Source organism: Macaca thibetana, chromosome 7 (assembly GCF_024542745.1).
Source record: "Macaca thibetana thibetana isolate TM-01 chromosome 7, ASM2454274v1, whole genome shotgun sequence".
Classification (NCBI taxonomy): domain Eukaryota; kingdom Metazoa; phylum Chordata; class Mammalia; order Primates; family Cercopithecidae; genus Macaca; species Macaca thibetana.
The window spans coordinates 48383837-48406064 of record NC_065584.1 but is presented as its reverse complement, the minus strand read 5'-3'; the positions used below and the strand labels follow the sequence as shown (position 1 = coordinate 48406064).

General features: G+C 40.3%; 1 protein-coding gene across 1 annotated transcript in view; it reads left to right on the top strand.

Annotated features, from left to right (window-relative positions):
• Positions 1-22228, top strand: part of DAAM1 (dishevelled associated activator of morphogenesis 1) — a 179827-nt gene that overhangs the window by 141054 nt on the left and 16545 nt on the right. The window contains 5 exon segments of the mRNA XM_050798063.1: positions 5398-5427; positions 7097-7203; positions 14979-15063; positions 19968-20074; positions 21323-21411. Coding sequence (XP_050654020.1) covers positions 5398-5427; positions 7097-7203; positions 14979-15063; positions 19968-20074; positions 21323-21411 — 418 coding nt within the window.

Sequence of the window (22228 nt, the reverse complement as noted above, 5' to 3'; positions counted from 1 at the left end):
TCAGAAAAGAAGTACTGAGCACCAAAAGAGTAGATGGACTCAGACTAGGGGGAGAAACAAAAACTAAGGGTTTTTTCTTTCATTTTGTTTTGTTTTTCAAAATGGCCTTTGATACATTTGAAATGGGCGGGGGCAGGGGGAGGAAGCCAATATTTAAGTGAATATTTTCCCTTAAGAAAGGGAAAGCTTTTCTGCAATGCGTTTTATGCTAGTTTAATAAAATACAAAAATAGAGGCTGTTGCCTGCCATAGTGACATGAACCCTTAAAACAGGAGCCCTCAGCTGCCCACCCCTACTGTAAGTAGAAAGGCAAACTTGGGCAATGTTATACACACCAAATAAGGGAAAATGAAAAAAACACAATGAAGATAAGGCATTGGCCAATAGAAAGCAAAACAATTTATCTTTCAAAGGACAAAAGTTGTCTTTAGAGTCCTCGTGTGGCAGGGACTGTGACCAGACTCATTCCTGATTGGCTGCAACATGCCGCCTCTTTCTCTGCTGTCCTGAGAAGGTGTCTCCTTGGCCTTGACATGGAATCTTGAGCCATTGTAGCAAATTTCCTGATAATTCAAATAATCTTCTAACGTAGCTACATGTCCCATTGCTTTCCCACTTCAGTTTTGATCGCTGATACAGTTCCGTGCTGGTTGCCTAATATGAAGATTTAAGAACGTTCAGAAGTAAATTAAAGGAAGGAAAAGCAACAGTTGTTCCAAATGATGCTATTCAAGTCTGAGCATGTGGGTTGCATTTATTATAAAGGCAGGTGGTTGAAAGACCTAAGTTTACAAGACTCATAATTAACTGGCTTTCAGCAGAAGGTGCAGAAGGATACTGCCAAAATGCTCTGGGACAAATATGTGGACAGTTCTCAAGAGCTCTGGGAGACAAGATTGCAGAAAGCCTAGCAATTGGGTAATTGTCTCCTAGCAACCAACACTGTTTAAGTAATCAGTAGGCATTCCAGTCAGGAGAGTCCAGAACATTTCAGTTATACTTAACACTAAGTAGACCAGTAAGTAGAATCAGTTGTGACCATATTTTCAATAGCACTTCTGGAGAAAAATTTCAGAATACCTGATCAGCTTGAGTAATTCAAGTAGGTTTTCCCTTTTGGTGCAAGAATTTGAAATGGGAATTTTTAAACTATAAATATATTTTCTAAATAAGGATAATTTGAACCATTTTATTGAATTTACTGAATTCTGATAGACAATCCAAAGATGTGGACACTGTAGTTGGAATATATAGGACACAGTAAAGGAAATGGGGCACCTGTCATTGAATGTCCCCTTATCTCATGACCAATGGGAATACTCAAGACCTATGCATTTTCATCTCAGTCTTGGTAGTGCATTGTATAATTCACTTGAACTGCTCTCTTTTCTACTCCCAAATGAATACTGTAGATCTGTTTTTTTCCATGATGTCTCCTCTTTCCTCCCTCCAGAGTCATGATACCCTGTTCAAACTCTCTGGACTTCAGCCAGTTTTTGGCTAGATACAATTCCCAGAGAGGCAAAGGAACATTACAAAGGTAATGGCATGAATTCCATTACCTGTATGCATGCAACAGGAACCCTGCACAGAGTAAGATTTTGGAAAAATCTCAGTAATATCGGATTAGTATAATTTAGATGAATACTGAGAAATGACACTTACGGCATATACACAGACACACATGTATATGCACACACATATACATATACGCTTACACATATCTGCATAAAATATATCCAGTTGATTTGAGGAATCATTAAAATCAGAACTTATATTGTCTGCTTTGTATACAAAGTAATTCAAAGAATGAAAGTGTGTTAAATTTTTGCACAGGCCCACAGTGTAACTTATAGTATAAAAGCAGAGATGAGAAAAAGCTATAAATAACTATAATATGGACTACAAGATGATAATATTCAGCATCCACTACATTCCTGATGCCAAGTATGATATACACAGTTCCCAATCTCATCAACCTTAAGATTTAGTTCTCAAGGAGTTCTTATACTTATTTTCTTCCTTAATGCTCAACCCCAACTCTATGAGTAGATATTCATATTTTATAGATAATAAAAATATGGCTTGGTGTGTATTTAGTGACTCCAAAGGGACATAATTCTCAGTTTCACTTTGTTCTTCCCCATGGTTTTTATTCGTTATAAATATCAGACTTTGTATAGGATTTTCTTTAACTCCAGCTTTAAGAACAAAACTATTCCTATTCAGAATTTTTTTTCAGTGCAAATATCAGAGGTGTGCAGAGCTGATGATGTAAACTTATGTGCCACATAAAATGGGATTTAATAGCAGGCAGTTATTTCTCCACTCACATTCCAAAAGTTCATTTGAAAATCAATGTCTTGAATCTCAGGTCCTCTTTTCCTCATTGAAACTGCATTATACATGATTTCCAGGTCAGCCACAAAAGACTGATTTAAATGGTAGCACATTGCATAGCAGTACTTTTCAGATACAATTAAACAATATTCATCTCCATTTTGTGAGAAATCTTCATCCCTAGATGCTATAAATTCATTTCTCTCTATCCATACAATTGAATAGAGGGGAAATGAGCTAAAGGCACTACATTTACCTAAAGGGAGTCATATCTCTGTAGCAACAAATTAACAGCTCACTATCTCTTCCTTCCCCCTGGTCTTTGCTTGAGGACAGCCCTTCCTTAAGGATCCTATTGTCATCACATTGTAAAACTTTTCAAAGCCTCTGCTCTGGGTTAGGAACAAAGAATAACTGTGGTCCCAGGCTCCAGAATCCAACCTCTCCTGCTTATATGTAATACACAAGACATTTTGGGGGCTCCAGTTAGAGCGTTCAATGATATCTTCTGATTTTTTATAAATTATCATTTTCCTTTTTTATTCCCTTTACAATTTTTATTCTATAGATATAATTTTCACATTGAAAAATTTTATGATTTAAGATATTTATTTCAATAGGCTTGATCCTTAGCCATGGCACATGAAAACAGAAGAGAGAATTATAAATAGTGGTGTTTTTTTTTTTTACTTTTCTTTTTTCTTGAGACCAAATGTAAGTTCTATAACTGGGCTTCATGGTAAGAGTTAATCAGATGCAGAGTTTTATATAAATATAGTGTATGAATTTTTCTGGATAGAGATTCCTAATTTTTACCAGATTTACAAAATTCTCAAAAAGATTTAAAACCATTCACATAAGAATTATGATTATCTGTAAAGTGTTGAGTCATTATCCCATTGTGGAATTCAATCTATAGCACTATCAGCACTGCTTCCTGAAAATGCAAGTCCCAACTTCCTATTTATACTCCAAGCCCTAAGCTTTATGCCAGAAATTGCCTGGAAAAACCAGACATCCTGTTAGGTGAAGCCAAATATAAGTGATTCTACCACATTTGACCCAAGCCAATTAGAAGTGTCTTTTGTTATTTCCCTCTGATTTTTCAGTGAATAAGCTTTCAAAAAGAATGTTAACTTACTTGAAACAGGCCTGGAAGCATCATTATTTCTAACATGCCCCTTTCAATGAAACTCATAAGCTTTATGATTTTATTTCTAATGTGCCAAGTAGAGGACTTCTAAAGAAGTGGAATCTTTAGGGTAATAATTGAAGAAACTCTGGCTTGGTATTCTTCATCCTCACCTCTAGAAAGAAAATATATTACATAGTTAGTAACTATTATACTTATTGCTGATGGTGGTCACAAATGGGAGATCTTGACCAGCTGTTTTTTCAGCTCAACTGAAAGCAGAGCGAAAGGGGAATAAGTAGACTTGATCATCAGCTTGAAAGATGAAATAATTGTATTATTGTAGCTTTCAAGTACTGAGCTCATACGTACGTGTCAGGTACCTATGTGTCAGGTACTCTACACAATGCATTACATGATTATCCTGTTTAATCTTCACACCAATCAGTTGTTAATTAACCACATTTTACAGACAGACAGACTGAGCCCCAAGCCACACACCCGGTAAATAACAGTTGCCTGATTCCACAGGCCTCTAAATACTAGAGGTCAGAAGTCTTAATTTCCTGACACTGGGAACTTATAAAATAGGATGAGTTGCCAGTGAACTTCAAAAAAGTTTCTTCTTTGAGGGTCAGACAGTAAGAGCAGAATCTAAGTTCAACTAGCAACTCTCTCTTTAAGAGAAAAAAAATAGGTTAAGATGACTTCATGGAGTTCACTTCACCATAGTCTTTTTTGCTCTTGAAAGGAAACTGCTTTTACAGGAAGAGTCCTAAGGAGCTTCAGAGTAGACAACTTGGCAGTTATAACAGAGACAAAAGAGAACTGGGATATCAGAGGAGTATCCATTGTTTTTCAAATACCATTCTAGAAAAGCAGTCCCCCCTTGTATGGCTAGAGCGAGGGGAGGACACATTCTGTTTCCCACTAGAGGAATTATGTGAAACAGCTCATCTGTGTAAAATTGGCCTTGGCAGTGCTGCTGAGACCAATGAGACCTTAAGGAATCTGCTGAGCAAATGCTGGTTGTGCAAGCTGTTGGCCCGAAAACTGGGGCGTGTTTTGCACACCAAAGCCTTATTCATTTCAGCATTGCAAAAATATGCGACGTATGCTGTAACTTTCTCACAGCATGTCAGTTACATCTTCCTCATCCCCTTTTTCACTCCAAGTCTTTTCTAAAAACTATTTCCAGAAGAGACTGTTGACCTTGTATACTTGAACAGCCCTGGGCAGTTAGGACAGGGCCACCAATGGCTGCAGAACACATGTATCACTGATTTTCTCTTAATTGCATGTTCTTTTTCCTCATACCTACATGTAGCACCTACAGGCATTATTTGCACCTTATAGGGGTGCTGAGGGTTAATATTACTGACTTGAGTTGTTCAACCTGTCTTTTCTCAATCCATCCTTATAACATAAGATGACAGGAGATTTTTTCCATCAGAAAAAGTTTATTTATTTATTTATATATTTTTGGTTTTCCTATTAACAGTAGGAATAGTTTCCTCAAGTTGATGGGATTGATTGACATTCTCCTGCTTCAAGTAAAATCGTCATGTTGAATAAATGGAGCCAGTGGTCATTTCAAAGAGGATTTGTTCCTTTCCCAGCTTGGGTCTTTCTTAGGTGTTTTAAGCCCTGTCTTTTCTGCATTTGATTTTCCACCATTGAAAATTGGGTACAGCAAATGTCATCGTCTTTCTCTACCCTGAATGCTTAGTATTGTGCTCTTCATGGTATTCAGCCAAACTTTCTCATCTTCATCAACTTTCATTGATGATCCCAGGAGCATAAATCATCTCTTACCCTACATCACTTGTTTCCTTGACTGCTTTGACTTTCCCCCATTTGTTGCTGTGACTTCTGAACTGCATATATCTGATTTGCCTTTTCCATGCCTCTGCCATGGCTGTAGGATTTCTTTGTGAACAGTAACTCCAAGCAGGTAAGTGAGCTACTACCTAAAGCTTGCTTAATATAACTCCTTGGCTCACTGTAAGCTTGAAATCTCTTCGTTATCCAGCGTTTTGTTTTTGCTTTTGTTTTTTACATAGTGTAATCTCATGCCTAGGTAACTCCACTTTGGGTTTCAACTCTTAAATGAATATCTAGAGATTCGCCTGAAATTTTAGCATGAGACAGTTGACATTCAATCACATTGTGCCTCCTATGATAAATTCCATGGTGCCTTTGTTTTCTGAACTGGTACACAGTTCTAGAGCTCTTTGGTTTCCTTATTTTTTTTTAATGCTACTGTTATTGTTATAATAATTTATATAATTGTTTGGTTTTTTCCTCCTAATTCCTGAGTGGGAAATATTTGAAAAAGGCTTGATGGTGTATATAAGACTTGGACTATTGTCTTCTGATAGGAATCAAGTACTTTTTGTAGATTGCATAGGCTGCAGTTGAATTTCGATGCTTGATAGGCATAGTGTCTGAGCAAGCCAGATTGCAGTCACGTCACTACAAATTCATTTTCTTTTTAAACTGCAAAAATTTAAACAGTAGTACAGACTCATGTTAAAAACAGCAGTCTGATCCAAGATTTTGTAGTTTGTAGAACTGATAATGTTTGCTGTTCTCCATAAATTCACGCTGCTTAGTAGGAAAGTACATAGAATTTTTAGAACTTAAACAGACTTTAGAGATACTACTTTAATTCAGCCTCCTCATCAAATGAGGAAACTCTGTAGGTAAGTTGAATGAAGAATTCAGCTAAGATTCTTTCTTTGTGTAAAATATAGATACAACTTTGTAAAAGAAAGAGCTACTTAATAATCAGTTTTCTTACATTTTTAAAACACTGTAACTTTTTAATTTATTCTCACTGCTAATGAAATCAAACTTGTTATTTATCAAGTTAGCCTTGAACTTTTTATTATTACCAATACCCCTGAAGCTCAGTTTACTCTAACAGTATATTATACTTATTTTTTTTGTCTGTTCCACCTGAAATTATAACTGGCCATCATAGCTTATAGATTTCTGTACAGCAACAGAATATGCAAGTAGTGTTTTATTGTTAGTTCAGGTAACTGAATTCATGCCTCAAACTGCCCCTTCCCATTGTCCATCAGGCTCCTGAGTAATGAAAGGTACCATCTGGCTTTGGGAGCTTCCTGTCGTACATGAAGATGTTTGAGAGGTTTTATCGTTTAGCTTTTTTGAGTGCTCAGGATGCAAATGGTTCTGGGGTGAATGGGCCTTGCAAGTGGCTGGACCGGCAATGGCAAGCCTCAGCTGAGCCTGATTCATAGTGACAGTTCTTCTCTCTGCAGTCCATAGGAATTTGGGGGACAAAGGGAGGGCACCACTCACTGATAATTTATGCACACTTAGCATCTTCAACTTAGAAGCACTTTGTTCTTCCAAATAATGCTTTTTCAAATGTGGGTGGTCAGCTTTTCTTATTATTTCCCTTTACCAATTAGACTGTAGCCTTTGTTTCAGTTCCACCATCTCTCCACACTCCCCACCTCACCACCTCAGCTTTGCCCATGTGTGTATGTGTAGAGTGTGTGTATGTGTGTGTGAACAAAAATGGAAAGTGTGTGTCTGAAGTCTGAATGTCCCTGTTGGACTTTGATGGATTTCTTTCGTGCTCTTTACAGAAAGAAGCAGATGCCATTGATGACACTCTGAGTTCCAAACTTAAAGTCAAAGAGCTTTCGGTGATTGATGGTCGGAGAGCTCAGAATTGCAACATCCTTCTATCGAGGTATTGTTGATGTTGAATAAACATTTCTAGTAGGACCAACATTTCCATTCTGTGGCTCAAAACCACATGTTAGTGATTTTGTTTTAATTGTACTCTGCTGAGGTACAGTTCTTTGGATCCCCTTCTGTTAAAATGAGAACAGCTCTTGGTGCTTACTTTTCCTAGTGGAACATATCAGAGCTGGATGCCTTCTTTCTCAAAGTTTAATTTCCACAGACCTCTAAATTTAAAGGCAGAACATCCTAAGTCAATCTTTTCTTCCCAGAAAGCCTGTAAAATGGACTTGACTTTTATTTACACTTCTTGGCCTTAGAGATATTTTGGTCATTTAGTAGCATTGTCACAGAATCAGAACCAACAGATGAAGGCTCTTTGTTTTATTTTGCTTTCTAATGTTACCGTTTTACATTTCAAGGTTATATGATTTCATGCTCTTTTTGAGCATTTTTATAGCTAAAAGGATATGTAAATCTCAAACCTCCATGAAATGCTAATTTATCCAGTTCAGCCCTGTTCAGAAATCTTTCTCATAATTAGTGAACCATCAGAGCCTTGGAACTTGAAAAGAAGAAAGGAAATTTGGGAGCCTGGAATCTGATTGCAGCTTCGGGCAATGTTGTCAGGTTGTTCTGGGCATTTCAAATAGCTTTTCTGTATCTAGTTTCTTCTTTTCTCTAAAAGGAACTTTCACATTAGGCAAAGACACCGAATGCTTATGGAGTGAGTGAAGATGTAAAAATCCTGAATGTTGAGGCTTTAAAGATGAGTTATATTCTGGAAGGAATGTTGTGTATGCACTGAGGCTGGCATAAGGCGACTTCTTTTTCAGGGAGAATGAAGAGAGGAAACGTAGTAGTCCTTATTATTTAGATGTTCTTAGAATGAATTTCTTTTAACACAAAGAGCTGCTGCTTGGTTTTCATGGAAGTTGATTCTTAGCCAGATATGTATTACTTCAGGGAGCAAATGTTTCTTTCAGTGAAGAGAAATTTAACCTTAGTGAGAGCTTTGAATTTTAATGCAACTAGTAACGTAATCTGAACCATCCTGTTAGCATTTTATTTCTGCCTCTGGCTGAAAGCTGTGTAAATGGCCATACCCTGTATTTATTCTGACTTTTATTCCATGAACCAAGCTCAGGTTAGATAAAATATCTATCTGCTTCAGGAAGACACCACTGAAAACAACTTGAAGGACTGCTTATTTTTCTTCTACAGTAGTCCCCGCCTTATCCACAGTTTCACTTTCTGCAGTTTCAGTTACTCACGGTCCAGTACAATAAGATATTTGGAGATAAACTGCATTCACATAACTTTTTATTACAATATATTGTTGTAGTTGTTCTATTTTATTTTTAGTTATTGTTGATCTCTCACTGTGCCTGATTTATAAATTAAACTTTACCATAGGTATGTAAGTATAGAAAAAAAACATAGTCTACGTAAAGATCAATACTATCTACAGTTTCAGGCATCCACTGGGAGGTCGTGGGACATATTCTTCTCCAATAAGGGAAGACTGCTGTATAGTGTAAACAATTTGTTTTGTTACCTTTTTATAAATAGTATTCCTAGTAGCAAAATTAAATTAACTGGGAAAGTTGTGGAGTTGTTTTACATCCTAGAATTTCTCTCTGTATTTTATGCTTGTGCCATCCGGATGAATGCTTTAAAACGCTTGGCAAAGGGAGCTGTCACAGAATTTTTCTTCTCTTCTCTTCTCTTCTCTTCTCTTCTCTTCCCTTCCCTTCCCTTCCCTTCCCTTCCCCTCCCCTCCCCTCCCCTCCCCTCCCCTCCCCTCCCCTCCCTTCCCCTCCCCTCCCCTCTCCTCTTTTTCTTTTCTTTTCTTTTCTTTTCGAGACAGAGTCTCGCTCTGTCACCCAGGCTGGAGTGCAGTGGCATGGTCTCAGCTCACTGCAAGCTCTGCCTCCCGGGTTCACGCCATTCTCCTGCCTCAGCCTCCCGAGTAACTGGGACTACAGGCGCCCACCACCACGCCCGGCTAATTTTTTGTATTTTTTTAGTAGAGACCGGGTTTCACCATGTTAGCCAGGATGGTCTCGATCTCCTGACCTCATGATCCGTCTGCCTCGGCCTCCCAAAGTGCTAGGATTACAGGCGTGAGCCACTGCACCTGGCCCAGAATTTCTGTAGTGTTGAAATGCCTTTAGAGTAAAAACAGTGACCTTGTTCCTTATTGACAGATTATTCAGTAGTACTAAGTACCAACCAGGGTAATTACACGAGCTATAGATAAGGTTACATCTCTTTCTGGCAGATTTTCCATTCTGTTATTGAGGGAATTCGTTCATATTTGTGGTATATAAATTCCCTTGTTGCCTTAGGCGCTGTCACTTTTGAGATGACTTAGAACTTGAATGTATTTAAACTCTTTTAAGACAGTTTTAAGAACTGACCTCATATCTGTCAGATTATCAATTAAAATCCAGTTTGGTGTATAAGTGTTATTACAGCGAGCACAATTAAAAAGTGTGTGTGACAAAGTAATTTTGAGTCCGATTTGACCTGTTGGCCATTGGGCTGTATTGATCAGGATCTGAAGCCCTCTCTCCCATGGATGGTTCAGAGCCCCATCCTTTTGTGTTCAGTGGTCAGTTGTTTTACTCTCTCATCAGGAAAGCACAGAACGACAAGTTAAATGTTGTGGTAAAAGTGAAAAAATTAAGCAGATTTAATTATAATTTGTATTTTATTTAGTTTTTTAACCAATTAGCAGTTTACTTTTCATTCTTCCCTTTTTGTTGGCAATTTATTACTATGCAGAAAAGGAGCTGGGGACATAAAAGGAGAAAGAAATACGAAAACGTGTTTAATACTTATTCTCTTAGTCACCACTTTGGAGCATTTTTTTGCCCAGCACTGTGCTGAGTGCCACAGGACGTACCAAAAGTTAAGATAATGTTGCTGCCTTTGAAAGCACATGGCTAATTGGAGAAGGAAAATGACACCTGTGAGATTTGTGTGCAGTTCAGGGCTTACACTGGTCTGACTGAAGGACATGGAGCTCAGCCATGTAGGAGGGGCACTAGCAGGGCTTATTGTAGAGAGTGGGCCTCAAAGGCAAGGGCCGTTATATAACGAGAGGTGGGGCCAGGAAGGCAGTGTCAAGGAGGCGTGGAGCAGCAAGGATGTGGGAGGGACATAAGCACAGCTAGTAAAGAAAGCCCTGCAATCCTGGCAGAGAATTATCAATTGGGTTGAATGAAACCAGGCAGGAGAGCCCGAGATTCAGGCATTGTGCATTTCTAAGAGCATAAGTCAGCCCAGGATCACATCATAACCTCCTCATCTATAAAATGAAGGTCATGAAGGTAGCAGCCCTGCAGCGGCTTGTGAGAATTCCTCCAGCATGTGTGCAGCGCTGGGAAGGGTGCCTGCGTAGGAGCTGCCCAGTGTCCTGTTTATGTATCCATGGGATCAGAACTGGTGCCGTTTGTTCAGGAGGAGGACACTATGTGTTTAATAAGGTTTTTTAGTTTGGTCTTTTGGTTTCGCAGGACAGGTTAGAAGGGGTTAATAGCTGGACCAGGGCAGCCATCAGATAAGGGTCTCTGTTATCCAGGTGAGACCTGATGACTGACAGACAACCTCGAGGGAGATGAAGAAGCCCTTGAAGGCTGATTTTGTGCTTAGGGACAATGAATAGGAATGTTTCAAAGATTATGTCAGCATTTCCCACCTTGCCACACTTACTATCTTTCTTTCCTGATTATTTCATTCCCAAAAGCTGGTGAACGTCCCTATTTCTTATCTTGCTGTCTAGGGATTTATTTCCTGGCAATGCCATCATTACACCAAAGTTCACCACAGTGAAAGCCTGTGGCATATTCCATGGGCTATATTTTAGTGAGCGCTTGTGTTCACAGTATTTAAGATTATACCTTAAAGGTCTTCCTCATATTTTACAAATGTCAGTGGACCTTTTGGTCAGGGGCACCTGCCACAGCTTTGTCTGCAGCCAAGCAGGCAGTTGGAAAGAGGCCAAGGCAGGGAGGAGGTGCCGGCACTCCCCATGCCTGAGTGAGTAGGATATTTGCAGCATGAGTGACCAAATCATTCGAAGCTTTCAGAAAGAGATGGCCTAAAAGGTGTGCATTTGAATGGGGAGCTACAGGCACGAGGGACCGTACTTTCATGGGAAGAGAGTAGAATGGGCACATCTTAGAGAATTTGTTCCTCAGGTCCTCAGGGAATAAGCAACTTTTCTACTGTCTATGTGTGTATGGGTGACATGTAGCAATTTAAAATTTACTCTGTTTTATTCAGTAAAACAGACCTCTCTCCGCCAAAGGCTGGGGGGTGGCGGGGGGTGGGAGACAGCAACTTGGAAGCAGGTTTATATTGCAAAATGAACCCACCTAAAACACAATTTTATGAAGTGTTCTGCCGTTCTTTTTTTCCAGATGCTCACTTAGCACGGCAGCCTGGGTGTAGTAAACCACAAAAAGCTACTCTAAAGTAGGGGGATTTGGCCTAAATCCACTGAAGCAGAGCTAAGGCTGATCTAGCCATCCATCCTTAACTTATTTTAATTACGCCTGGATGTTCCAATTCTCTTGGCAAATTTTTGAAATACTTGAGTAGAGCAACCTAAAGTTGAATACTGTTTTAAGATGGCTGGTTTGTTTCCTGCCTTGTAAAGAAAGTTAGAGTACATGTCTCAAAAGTTGCCACCCTTCAGCACTTCAGAACACTGCCAAGCTTTAAAAGCAATTAATTACAGAGATTAGAGACTGATTCTGTGGATGACAGATGATACTAAGAACTCTGCAACCTATAGAACCATCCCTGAGGGCGGGGTACTTTTCTTCCCTTTCCCTTAAGGTAGGGTTTCTTTGATCCAACAGGCCGCATGCATGGGGTTACGTTGACAGGTAGATTTTCTTAAGTACTAGCCATTAAAGTTTCCAGTCTCTTTGTGGGCCACATTAAGAGAAACTAAAATTGTTTTGAATTAGAGCTAGTGTTTAGTCCAGACAGCCTCTGGGGGTTGAGGAGCATAAATATATACAATTTCAAAAGCAAGAAGTTCTGTGCTCCATATGGGGAGCTAATGAAATGCAAATCTGATACTTCAAGTATTGTTCTCACTCTGATTTTCAACTCCTTTTCTTTTAAATGCAAAACAGAAGGACTCAGCAGAACTACACCATAAAATGGTTTCTTCAACTCCGTGTGAAAAGGACACAGAACTAATTTACTTTTTTTCCTATAAGCAGAGCTCTCCTCGTGATTATAGATGTTTTCACAGCCAGTTGGTTTTCATTAGTGGCAGTTTCAGCCCTCCCTATTGTTACTATTCCTTGGCCTTGCATGGCCGCACAATGGTGTTTGGACTTAAATTGACTCAAGGGCTTCTAGTGTCCTGGAGTCTAGGGCTACCCAGTTGAGGCCCTGATGCTGCAAGTCGGTTTTTCCCTGTTGTGTACTTTACCCATGCCAATTTAGCTAAATTGTTCCATTTAAGCAGGGGGAATTTCCTAACACGATATTCTGGGGAACATGTTCATGAGAAAATGGTTGTCCCAACAATGACAAAAACCATCTGAAGAAGTCTGCCAGGGCAAGGGCTCCTGTAACGGCGTAGGGGTTATAACAACACCACAGCTCAGATGACGTGATAGAATGGGCCTTATTTGTCACCTTAAGCAATTTTGCATTTTGCCTAGATGCTTTATTTGGGTTTGAGAACATGAAATAGAAGAGAATGGTATTAGTACAGTAGGATTCCCAAATTTTTTCCTTCTTTTCCCTACTTAATGGCACATGAAATAACATTCAGTTTAAATAGCAAGGTGGATGGTTTTAACATAATCAGGTCCCAAATCTAGAGAAAAAGACAAGCCAGAGGCATCCTTGGTGGGGTGCCTCATCCAGCTTCACCTGGGGCTTCTCTTCTCCTTCGCTGCCTTTGAGTGCATGCTTTCACTTATTCAGCCCTCATCTTGATCTGCATGTGTCTTGAGGATTTCAGCTTATCATCTGGTTCTCCCAATGACTATAATCACTGTTAAAATAAGGACCTCATCTTCTATTTCCTTCTTAACACTCTCAGGCCTCATGGGTGTCATACACAGAGAGGAAACACTGGTGAAATAATGGGTATGACAGTGCTTTGGAAAGTGATCATAATTACCATTATACTAAGCACTGTTTAATGGATTCTTAGCTGCATATGAACATTAAGGATACAAAGGTACTGCTGCTTTGTTTTTCTAGTGTAAAAAATTCTGCCTTGTAGAACGTGCATATAGTTGATTGCATTCTTTCTATGGCCAGGAACTTTGCTAAGCACTTTATATGCATTCATTTGCTTAATCCTCATGTGCACACATACAAACACAAACCCTTTCTGAGGGGAGGCAGGGGGGATGCAGTTATGTAGTTATTACTATCCTTGTTTTACAGATGAGGAAACTGAGGCTTAATAAAAATTTTTTGCTCTAGTCACACTGACCAGGAAGTATCGGAGACAGGACTGGGACCCAGCATGTCTCACACCAAAGCCCCTACCTTCAAAAGTTGCATGTGACATGTGTACATCTTGCTCTATATTTGTGTGTTTATGTCTTTATCTCCAGTCCTAAATATGATGATGCTTTTTTAAGAGCATAGACTCAAAGAACAAATCAAGTCATGTTAATATGCCACATTAGTTATAGGTTGTAAGGAAGTAAGATTTTAAAAATAAGCCTAGACCATGCATGGTCGCTCACGCCTGTAATCCCAGTGCTTTGGGAGGCCAACGTAGGAGGATTGTTTGAGGCCAGGAATTCAAGACCAACCTGGGCAACATAGTGAGACCCCATTTCTATCAAAAAAAAAAAAAAAGGAAAAGTCTGGGTCTAATGCTTACAAATTAAACAAAGGAGTGATTCTCTTGTTGCAGCTAATAATGTGATCAAGATTTTTTGCCCTGGGTAAGACTATTGTTATATCTAATAAAAATACATTTTAACATTATGTTTTATATTTTACAGTCAATACTTTGTTGTTCTGACAATCAAGACACAGATTCCTGATTAAATTAGTAAATCATTTAAGCTGATGGTAGACAGAAAATGAGGAAACAGATTTGTATTTTTGCTTAAATCCTTCCCTATGAAACATTAACTAGATAAGGGATATTTGTATAAAGAGTTTGAGATTAGCAGTCAAGAGTTGTGAGTTTGTAGTTACTGTCGTTTTTTATGTTTGACCTTCGACAAATCACTTGGCCATTCTGGGCCCCAGTTTCTCCGTCTATTAAAAAAATGCCTTAACTATGAAGTACTTATACATTTTATTTTGCATATTATCTGTTGCTCAACTTTTTAACAATAACATGTAGTTTCTAACCTTCTCAAAACCCATTTTTTTACCTGATAGCAAATTTGAAACACTCCTGACTTATAAACAGGTCAGAAACTTAGTTCTGTCCTCCCACTTGCAATTCATGGATCCTAAATGTAAAAGAAAACAATTGTGTATGGGTATTTTCCCTAGTTCTAATCTTCCAATCCTTTGCTTAAGGAAACTAAATCATAGAACATAGCAGCTTTGTCCTCTGTGTCAGCAGAGCATTACAAAGCCCTGAAAGAATGTTAAAGCAGTTTTAAAATCCTATTTTTAGGTGCAATATTGTCAGGAAATAAGCTTTCACTGAGAGATTTTGAGAAAAAAGTACTGAAAAATCAGCAGCTGGCGTAGCAAAATGAATTATGTTAAATTTTAATACTCAAACCAATATGGTTAATAACAATATTCTTTCTCCAGGTTGAAATTATCCAATGATGAAATCAAACGGGCAATTCTAACAATGGACGAACAGGAAGATCTGCCCAAGGACATGTTGGAACAGGTGAGCTACCAGATGTAGCTCAGAGCAGAAGTGAAAAGCGACCATCAACAGGGAGAGGGATGTTGAGAACATCCGGTTGTTGCTAGTGGATCATTTCCTCATCTATGAATGAGGTGGCTGAACCAACTTCCCATGTGACTGTGTTAGGAAACTTAATGACCTTATTCTCTCATTGCCTCCCAAACTGATGGGTGAGAAGGAAGATCAAGTTTGTCAAATGCCTGGGACCCACAGCATCCCTCAAGCTGCAATTACGTCGTTATACCTCAGTAAATCATATAAATCTAGCTCTAGAAGAAAATCTGTGTTTCACAGGAATACTGAGAATCTCACTAGCACTGTGAGATTGCAAACCATACTACAAAAGCTGATTCATTACTAAATTCTAAATCTAATTTGTGTCTTGGTCACCAGACCCACCACCATGAAAATGAACTTTAAACCCCTCACACTGTCATCTGTATCTAAACACACATGTGTGTCACAAGGCAGTTGTAAATGTCTTGGGGCTAAGTTTTCACCTCTGTACATTGTACAGCACCCTCTTGTGTCATAAATAGCAGTAAATTTAAATGCCAGGGGTAGCAAGAATGGGATTTACACCCAGTCAGTATACATCTTTGCCCATAGTATCTTGATATAATTTTTGTTATCCATGACCAAGCAGCCAGTATTTTTATAGCATTTCTTTGTAGCCACTCCAACTGGGTCATGGGCTGTTTGGCTTCTTTGTCTACTTGTCCGCAAATAACAATGTTGTTGATCTCGCACATATTCTAGGGATTTTCACCTGTCTCTGCCCCCTGCCCCCTGGTCTGGGCCTTAACTTTTCTGTGCTCTGTGATGATAGTCTCAGAATGCTGTAAGACTGTTCCATCCTTCTGTCTCATTGTTTTGGGGATGGGCTCACATTTTGAATGGTTTTGGTCAAGAAGTCCACATTTGTTAGAGCCAGGTCTACCTAAGGTCAACTGTGGGCACAAGCAACTAGGATTCTAGACCGAACTCCAGTTGCATCTGTAGGCGTGCCTTGCTCCAAGAGCAGAGAATAAGGGTATTTTGTGTTGTTAACAGTAATCCTGAGTGGCGAAGTTGCTCTGGGTAGAGCACCTGTCTATCTGCATGTGTGTTTTCCATGGTTCTCACTGATGTCTCGAAGGTATCAGACACCATGCAGGGAGGAATGATGTTTGCAGAGTCACTCCCTAATGGACCTGCCCGCTCCTTGCAACCTCTGCAGCTGGAATAGTCCTGGGGGAAAACCCTCACATTTCCTGTGGAAAAACTCTTCATACTGTCCTTCAAAGGTTTTATTTAATTATCAAATAGTTAATGATTATGTTCTCAAGTCTCTTGGGGTGCTCTGTGTATGAATGGTTTAAAAGTATCCCCTGAACCCAAAATTTATTTTGAGAGCATTTTCTAGCTCCTCCATACACCCTTCCCTCCCTCGCTGTTGACCAGTCACACAGAGTCTTTGCTCTGGGACAGTGGAGCCTAGCTCCCTCTGCCCCTCCCAGGTAACCCTGCCTTCAAGTTGCTGCACCCAATGTGCTAACCCAGAGTGAAGGACTATGTGTAAAGCCACTTTAGTCCTCCTGGCTTCAGCTCCTATTAACAAGGTCGTATGTTTTAAAATTCCACAAGATCTGTTTACTGTGGAATTGCATCCAGCAAAATTCCTCCTTGAGGGAAAGGATTTCAAAATCTTGCCAAAAGGGCCTGCAGTGCAAATAGAATGTACTTCAAATAAATGCAAGAAAGAAAACCAGTCTACTGAAGCAGAATCTGGCCAAGTAGGATATTTTTTGACCTGGCCTCTCCTGATAATTCTGTGTGTGTCTTGCTCTCTGGTCATCTCCCACGCTCTTTCTTTTCCTCCCCATTTTACTGTTTGTTCTTTACTTCCGTTTCCTCTATACAACACTCTTCCCAGACAAGTGTTGATGCCAGCATTTCCTTACTCCTATTTAGGATGTGCCTGGTGGATGCTTTCATCCCCTCCTCTCTTGCTGCTTGCAGCTGCTGAGCTCTGATCTCAGATGAGAGCTATACTCTCTTCTTTCTTGGAACACATATCTTTATCCTTATTCCCAGATATTTGCCTGACTACCCATCCTCTCTTAAAACTACCCACATACAGTCCTTTACACAACTCTCCTTTGAGAGGGGACTGAGTTTTAGTGTGGCTCCTGTGCGCTTTTAGGTGACAAAGGAGATGTAGTGACTGTGTTATTCTGACAGGGGACAAGTGGGCTCAGCAAAACAAGTTTGCAGGGAGAGAGGGGACTATGCAAATTAGTGAAAGGATCCCTGAGGCTAGAACTCAGTTTCCTTGCCCAGTGGGTAAAAATCCAAGCTGAGGGAGGCTGGAGTGATGCTTTCCTCTCTCTTTTTCTTCCCTTCTTCTTGCCTTCCTCCCTTCCTTCCCTGCACTGAGAAAGAACAAGATACATCCTGAATAGTGTCACCGTTTGAACTCAGGAGCAGAAATGCCTAGAAGCTGTCAGGCCCCCAGACCTATGAACTCCCTGGCATCTACTTCCATCTTCCCCCACTTCCATCCCATTAGGAAGGAGGGGATATCCCTTCCCTTTGCTCTGGCCCCATTCCTTCCTTCTAGTCAGGACCCCAGCTGGATTGACTGCCCCCTCCTCTAGGTCTGCAGCCCCACCCTCTCTAAGCTCATTCAAGTGTCAGCCTTTAGCACATAAACACACCCCTACATACAATCTCTACACACATATACCATACATACACACCCTACACACACACACCTACACACCCCTACACACACACTGTGCACACACACCCCCATGCACACACCCATTACACACACACACACACCTTATACACGTGCCCCTCTCAAGACTCCCCATCCCCATCTAGCTACTGTCTTCTCTCTGACACTGCCAGAGTCTTGAAAGCCATCCACACTCTCTTTCCACCCACTCTGCTGCACTGTCCTCCCCTCCCTAGAGCTCTTCTCAGGGGCACTTGCAACTTCCCTGTTGCCGGACACAGGGGATACTGCAGGGTCCTCATTTTTCTTAGTTTCTTGGGGGTGTTGGCACCCATGGCCACTTGCTGCATGCTGAAATGCTGCCTTCCCATGGCCCTGTGAGCCATGCAGGCCTCTCTGGCTGCATCTCCGTGGCCTCCTTTTAAAGGTGTTTCCTTTTCTTGTCCTGGCCCCTTGAATACTGGTTCTCTCCAGCCCTGCTTTTTTTCTCTTGATGGCACCTCTCCTAATCTCACTGACACCCGCACCTTCAGTAACCTACCTGTTAAAACCAATGCCATGCTTCAGCTTCCAAACGCATCTTCCTAGGGCTTCAGACCCATTCGTCCAACTGCCTAATAGAAATCATTACTTGGTTCCATGCAATCATTTTGAACATTAAACTCACCTTCTCCTCCCCGTTCTGGCCCACCCTACCTCCACCCTTCTCTTCCTGGGTTCCCTGTTACGTTATTGCCTAAGCCAGAAGCCCAGGCGTCATCTTTGACTCTTCCTCCCTCATATACTACAATCCATCAAGTCAGGACAATTCCATTCAAGTCTCATAAATAGCTCTATAATCTGTCCACTAGCTCCACCCTATCCAGGCCACTATCATCTCTCACCCAGATTACTTAGATTACTTACTGTACCACTATCTAATCATGACCCCCTCTCATTTTTAATCTCTTCTAATTCTTTTTCCATCCCTCAAGCACGGCGATTTTTTTAAAAAATGTAAACTCACTCTCCTACATGAGATTTTCAAGGTATGTCCCAGTGCCTTCAAAGTAAAGACAGAACTACTTATAAGGCCTTGCTACTCCCTGCCCTTGCCTACCCTGCCCTCTCCCACTGACATTACCACTGCCCTTCTACCTGCATAAGTGCTGTGCTGCCCATTCCAGGCCCTGGCACACAGTATACACTCTGCCTGGAATGTATTCTAGCCTCACAGAACACTTGCCTGTAATTCCAATTCTCCCTCTCTGCTGATGACACCCAGACTAACTGACTTTTCTGAGGTCCCTCAGTTAAATCCAGCAAATATTTGAAAACCTACTAAATGGATCATCTAATTCCAGCATCAAATTCTGGGGAGAGCCTCAAAGTCAAGAAGGTCATGTTTAAAAAAAAAAAAAAAAAACTAAGGGCATTTGATCTCCAAAACAGCATGAGTCCACAGGTCTTGCATACACATCCAAAACGTGTGTACCTTGAAAGGAAATAAGACACATACAGAAGCACTGTTTCAGTTTTAAATATTGTTACTATTTCTTCCACATCCCATGCTCATTTCTTCCTTCAAAATAAACTACGAAATTAAAAACATCAAATCCCACTGTGTTCCTCTCACCCAGCTCTACATGGAAGGGGAAAAAAAAGATTGAATTAGATAAACCAGAAAAATAAGAAAATGGAATGGAAACTACAAACGGAATTATTCATTCCAACGTGATGTAACAGAAAAAGGTGTAGAGCTGGGAGTCAAGAGACCTAGGTTCTATTTCTAATCACTACACAAACTTGCTTTGTAATCTTGGGTGAGTGGCTTACTCTCTCTGGACCTCAGTTGTGTCATCTTCTGATGAGAGCATTGACTCTCTGAGGTCCTTCTAGTGGTCTGTGAAAAAGAGGTTCCAGTAGAGAACTCCCACAATTCTGATTTGAGAGGCAGTAGAGAACAGAAAAGTGCCAGGGATGAATCTTATACCCATTTAACTACTTTCAAGTAAAAATGAAAAGATTTCATCATTTCTATTGTATCTTAACCTGTGAGCAGAGCTTATAAATTCAACAAGAGTTAACATTTTATCTTTGGACAAATTAACTGAAAGGGTGAAAAATTACTACATGGATTTAAGTGATAAACCCGGTTTTAATATTCATGTGTACTTTTCAGCTCTTGAAATTTGTTCCTGAAAAAAGTGACATTGACCTGTTGGAGGAACATAAACACGAACTGGATCGGATGGCCAAGGCTGATAGATTTCTTTTTGAGATGAGCCGGTGAGTTTGAAAATGCTTAGAATGCTTAGAATGTGAAGATGTCCCTTCCCTTTCTAAGGTTCATGAATTTTCAATTCATGTTGAATTGTTTGGGCTAATTAACCTGGCTTAACTTGAAAGCTTTTTCATTCTAAAAATCTTCTCAAGTCTGAGTGATGTGGAATTTCATTGTTGTGTTTATGTCAGTTCTTGCCTATGGGTGAGCCAGGGTGAGGGTTTTTTCACAATTATCTCTATTTCTAGGCCCCTTTGGCCTTATCAATTAATAACTTTTCTTGATTCCAGTCAGTATCATTCTCCTCACCAGTTTGATTTCTTGGGATATTGTCTCATACTTCCAAGTAGCTTAGGATGGCAAGGTGGTTGTAAAATAGAAAAAAAAAATGAAAAAAATATATATATATGGACAGATTCTGACAATGTCAGTCTGAAGCCCACGTAACTGAACAACCAGGGTCTAGATGTCAAATCATGACACATGCAGACATCACTAATCGATCATGGCACTCTTCCCACGGAGCCTTGGCAAGCTCTCTGAACCCTTCTCCAGAAAGCCCTGAGGCAGCCACAGCTTCATAATTAGGTTTGGCATATGAGCTAAGTCGATCTGCTATCTCAGGCCTAGAAAATTGATTCCGCATTAGAGAAGGACCAGTGGTCCTGAAACTCTCAGTGAACCTCAGGGCACAGCTTTCTCCTTTAGGGGAGCAGAGAGGGTCCTCACTGTGAAGACAGAGGGAGGTTTGCAGATGGGAGTGAGGAGAGGACAATGTGGGAAGAGGATACTGGAGACCAGTTTTTACTTTGGAAAGTAAAATGGAAAGTTAAGAAATTTGGAATTTCGGAGAAGTGTAGGGAACTGTCCTTTATTTGCAGTAGGATGTTCTTCACGTTTTCATTCCCTTTTATCTCTTCTATGCTCAAGAGAGTTCCTGGGACTCTGAGGGAGGAGAGAGGGGCTTTAGTCAACAGCAGCAGCAGCAGGCTCCCACTTTCTTTTAGCAGTTGCCTTGATTGGAGCTAAGGACTCTGCTGCAGTTGGCCGAATAGCCCCTGTAGGTCAGACCAAAATGGGCTCTCCAGGCAAAGCTGGCTTCATGTCCTGTGTTCCTGTCCATGAGAGCAACTAATGTATGCGTGTGGGTGGGTGTTGGGGGAGGTGCTTCTAGGTACCTCCACCTCTATATGTCACTAAGTGAACCTAGATATATTAAATGAATATCAATTAGTACATGTTTGCTCTTACAGAATTAATCACTATCAGCAAAGGTTGCAATCGCTGTACTTCAAAAAGAAGTTTGCAGAGCGTGTGGCAGAAGTGAAACCTAAAGTGGAAGGTAAAGTCAAGCTGCCTAGATTGGAAATTATGTTCGTCATTACAACACATTTAAAAGTGCAATCCAAGTGCGTATAGTAAACAAGATGCCCTTGGTGATTTTTTATTTTTATTTTTTGGCTCAAAATCTTTTAAAATTCTGAGGGATGATTACTTAAGGTCAATGCTTGATGCACTGCCCTAATCTCGGGAGCTCACAGCACGCCTCCTGGTCTCCTCTACAGGGTTGGGCTTTTGACTACAAGGATGTGAGGAATTAATCTCACTGCTATTGCATTAAACCTGTAATTAGCTTCCTTACAACAGAGCCTGAGTAGATTTGTCAAAGGAAAGATTTGAGGATGTTGTGTGGTTTGATTTTTTAAATTTTTAAATGTTTGAAATGTGGGCAAGGCCACTGAAGAGCACAGCCACAGAATGCAGGCTGGAATCATGCATCAACCTAAGCTCTGATCCCTGTTATGACACCTGTAAGCTATAACATGTAACACATTTGACCAGTTTTCTGTCAGTGGAATTGATCAATACTCCTGTTACCCTGACTCACACCAGACAAGTAAGTGTTTGTGAAGAAATACTGGAGATGGGATTGCTATTCTAGATATTCCTCAGTGCTTATGACTGATGAGTCAGCCAAGAAAGGCCTGAGAAAGGATAGGATTTTGCAGCTGTCTATGGGTGTTGGTAACAACTTGAGTTGGCTATCCCTGTCCTTGTTGTTTGCTTCTGGTTTAAGCGTTTTGAAAGTACTCTGGGTAACCCAACAACTCAGTCTTACATCTTCAATATCTGTTATTAGGTATGTGAATTTAGAATGG